Source organism: Pyxicephalus adspersus, chromosome 3, assembly GCF_032062135.1.
Source record: "Pyxicephalus adspersus chromosome 3, UCB_Pads_2.0, whole genome shotgun sequence".
NCBI classification, from domain to species: Eukaryota; Metazoa; Chordata; class Amphibia; order Anura; family Pyxicephalidae; genus Pyxicephalus; species Pyxicephalus adspersus.
Window position 1 is genome coordinate 44,273,794 of NC_092860.1, and position 4,330 is coordinate 44,278,123.

Genomic DNA, 4,330 nt, shown 5'->3' on the forward strand with positions numbered 1-4,330 from the left:
TTTAAAATCTCTCTCTTTCAAATGACAAAAATACTCTTATTTTAAAAGTATACAAGTGGCCTATCCTAGCTGCTTGCAGAATCCACAAAGAATGGGTGAACCTTCTACTGTATTAGTACAAATTCTCAAAATGACGAAACAGTCCTCCCAGTACCCTCACCTGTATAGGGATCCCCCATAACTTGGTGAAAAATACCCAGTACCTCTATGCATGGGGGAGAATATGATGGTGCTCAGGTCTATAAACATAGGTGAGGTGACATTGTCTCTAAAACAGATCCCCAACACTCTTCTCTAGGGACCCCCACTACTTTGTCCTCTAGCTGGTGCAAAAGCATGCAATGTCAAGTGTTTATAAAGAGTGATGATGTTTGTAAAATGACCACCCTCCTCCCCAAATGATCCCCTTCTCAAGGATCCCCCACTGTGCAGGGCAATACAGCCCAGATTAGTTCAAAGTAACGCCCCCAACCCCATATTCCTATTTTTCCATATCTGTCATTACGTTTACATTTACTTGTACTCCTTTGTTTACTACCCTATTATGCAGCTAGGTTGAAAAGATGATAGGAGGGGGATAAAAACAGATAACATACTACCACAGCTATAATGCAGTCACTTCTATTTATGGCTCATTACAATAGCCAAGTCACAAAATTTTCCAGGAAGCAAATTATAGTGTTGGTAAGCATTATTTATTCTACAAAGACATTTTGTTTTGAGGGTCATTCCACTTCACTCCACTAGTGAATTAAATATCCAGGGAAATCCTGGACCTTGTGTTTTACTTTTCCAGGGGAATTCCATCCCTTTTCATTTTGCGGCATTCTCTATAACAAACAATTCCAACAGGGACAGTGAGATCACCATGCAACAGTTATGATTGGACGGAAACCGCTCATGTATTTGTCATCTATAGAATATTTAGGCATTAGTGAGACAACTTAGGGCAGTCTTCCTCAACCTTTTTAATATGGGGAAACCAATGAAACAACTTTCAGGTCCTATAGAACCCCTGCTATAAATCCATAGCTCCTTGTACATTGCCATGTCATGATCAGTGGGAAGAATGTCTCTTGAAATGCAGCCCAGTGGGAAGAATGTCATCCTTACAGAATAAAGATCATTGGAGAAACTTAAACTGACCTGGAAGGCACAAATTGCTCAAGGAACCCCTAACAACCTCTGAGTTCCATGGTTCTGAAGGCAACGTGTTAGGTTAGATGACCTGGCCTCATTCTAATCTTCTTCACTTGAATTGTCATATAGCCTTGGAATATTCTCATCTTGCAGGGGTCCCCTGGCTTATGCTTCCTAAACAAGATAAACCTAAATTGTGGGGCTTTTTCCTTTTCATTTTTCAATGTCCCAGCACTGCCAAGTCCAATCAGTATGCATGTGGGATGAGGTTCCATTAATTCCAAAGGAAGGCCATCAACATTTGCTGACAGATCTTCGATTAAAATAAATTAAAGTCGTGGCACACAAGCCTGGAGGAACACACTGGTCAGCTGGTAGATTTTATAGAAGAGGTTGGGCAGCACAGAGAAGCTGCACAGTGAAAAATGAACGCTGCAATCTGGGCAAGTATTTACTTGGGAAAGCGTCAGGACGAGGAGGAGGAGGACCTTGAAGTCCTGTGATGGAGATACATGTCACCTTGAATCCCAAACACATGACCACGTTGCAGTGATGAGCATTTGATGGCTTTAGTACACTCGGCCTGCCGTCGAATGCCCAGTTGTTGTATGAAAATGGACCTAAGAGGGGTTACAATTATCTGCAGAATAAAAAGTAAATGTATTGCTAGAAGAAGTTACAACAAAATTGGGAACACTGGTGCCGATAGCGTGCCCCTGTATTTTACCAACACTTTTATATGAATGATATAAAAGCATTAATGCAGATTTCTTGCTTCTCTACAGAAAACACAGTCAATAAATATAGCTTTGTCTATTAACACCATATGTTGAAACATCGCTAACGAGGCAGATTTTAGCAGGGTTTTTGTCACTTCTCCGGGTTGCTAAGGGAAACACGGTTTTCTATTTTTGTCTCCCAAAGACTTGTCAACACAGAGGCAGGCGTTTTACTGCTAAATATAATTAACACGATGGAGGAGGTAAAGGATCAGCATGCAAACCCTCCACTACAAGCTGCTGCTGAAAAACGGTGGAAAACGCACATTTAAATTCTTGGTTGGCTCGCTGCAGAACAGCAGCAAGCTACCCAATCCAGCTACCTGTTTAATAATGCAGCTGTTATCAGATAGCTCTGCATGAAGTCTTGGCAAGCAGGAAGGAGATGAGGAGGTCACCTCTGTAGCAGCATCCCATAGGCAAGCACTCTATGTGACTGCGGACGCGCTGCGGCCTCTAATTCAAATTCAAAAACGAGACCACTGGATTGCAGGATCTAGTAATCCTCCCAGTGCAAGCCAGCCATCTCCAAATCTCTGGTATTACATGCAAAAGTGTGTACGAGATGGAGATACTGTGTATAAACAGATATTGTTTACATGATTTCATACACACGCTCTTCTCTTACATAATGAAAACACCAATTCAGATTCCCAATCTGGAAGAAAAAGGTTTCCTTTGTACACAGCCTTACTGATCCCCTGTGTAGGAGAGAAGATGAGGAAGGAATCTGATTGGCTGTAATGGGCAATACAGACATTGCAGGCATCAGCTCCTGCATGTATATACATAAATAAGATGTACATCATCACCATCATATACAAATATTATACAATCAAAGACATCAATACTAGAAGAATATCTATAATCTGGATGTCATGTATGAGCACTGTGTACACAGAACATAAAAGTAGCATGGACCTTTATGTGTGCAGGGCCCCCTATACATACATGTGTTTATATTGCACTGAATACTCAGCCTTCTCATACCAATATGGGGCTGTAAATAGCAGGAGGTGCTCTACATTTACCCCCTGACTCCTAGGCATATACTGAGGATGAATAGCCCCAGGGCACAGTCACCCTCCTCACCCTGGGCTCCTAAATGAATGACAAGCGGCTGCACCCTCCTCCCACCAAGCCTTCTCTGCCTTACCTGGGTGGCTTTGTGGAACTGCTTCTTCAAGCCTGCTACAGACATGGCAGAGTCCTGTGTGCGGAGAGCCTGACGAGAAGGGGAAGATGGCTCTAGCTGGCTGGGTGCAGGGGAATTTCTGCTCGCCGGATCGCTTTAATCTTATGATGGTGTTATCAGATGCATGCCTTAATGCAGGGACACCCTGACGTCAGGACGAGAGAAGCCCGGCCTATTAAGGGGCAAGCCCTCCTCCATCCTCAGTGATCAGTCCCAGCTGCATGGAGGAGGGGGAGTGACGTGACACAGCCTGGGAATACAATGTGCTTCTTTCATTTCTACAACCTGGGAAACATACACAGCCTGCTTTGGTGGCCATTTTCTGGGGGCTTCCTACTCATATCAGGGGCAAGGAGAGGCTTCAGTATGAGGCTATGTCAGGCTGCATATAATGTGTAGGCCCCATGGAGTATGTGGAGGCCACTGAATAGGAAGGAATAGCTTACACATAATGGGTGTATATCATGTAATGTGAAGGAAGAGCTCATCTATAGCATGTAATGTGAAGGAATAACTCATGTATATCATGTAATATGAAGGAATAGCTCATGTCTATCATGTAATATGAAGGAATAGCTCAAGTACATCATGCAAAATGAAGGAATAGCTCATGTACATCGTGCAAAATGAAGGAATAGCCAATATAAAATAACATTTCATTACTAGACACAACAAATATAGAAAAACAGCTAATGAGGAAGTTTATAGTCTGTATTTGTGCAAAATGCCTAACCTGCACTTCAAACCTCCCCAAGGGCTTGTTCAGACCCATATAAATTGGTAAATGTTCAAAATTGCTTGTAAAAAAAAAAAGAATAATATTGTACCAAATAACCTATTCTTCCTGCGCTTTCCCCACCTCCCAGATTGTAAGCTCCTCTGGGCATGGTCCTCTCCTCCTGTGTCACTGTCTGTATCTGTCATTTGCAACCCCTAGTTATTGTTATACTATATTTTTTTGCAGCCCCTATACTATTTAATATTAATATTTCTGCAAACTGTAGGAGGCAGCAATGTTTCCTAGATAAAAGGAAAGGGTTGTCTACCCATTTATGTAAGGTGAAAAATTTAGTTTAGGTTCTCTTTAAGTTTTATGACTTTTTTTTCCACTTTTGGGTTTAGTTCCTTTTTAACCATATTTTATATTGAAGTTTTATTTTTTGGGTGGGGGGGTGAGGTGATACATTAAAACGTTAAAGATATGTTAAAGCGGACC

General features: G+C 41.9%; 1 protein-coding gene across 1 annotated transcript in view; it reads right to left on the reverse strand.

Annotated features, from left to right (window-relative positions):
* Positions 1-3,291, reverse strand: part of SH3GL2 (SH3 domain containing GRB2 like 2, endophilin A1) — a 75,824-nt gene extending 72,533 nt beyond the window's left edge. The window contains exon 1 of the mRNA XM_072404402.1: positions 3,076-3,291. Coding sequence (XP_072260503.1) covers positions 3,076-3,120 — 45 coding nt within the window. The 5' untranslated portion in view covers positions 3,121-3,291. The remainder of the gene's footprint in view (positions 1-3,075) is intronic.
* Positions 3,292-4,330: the final 1,039 nt, after the last annotated feature.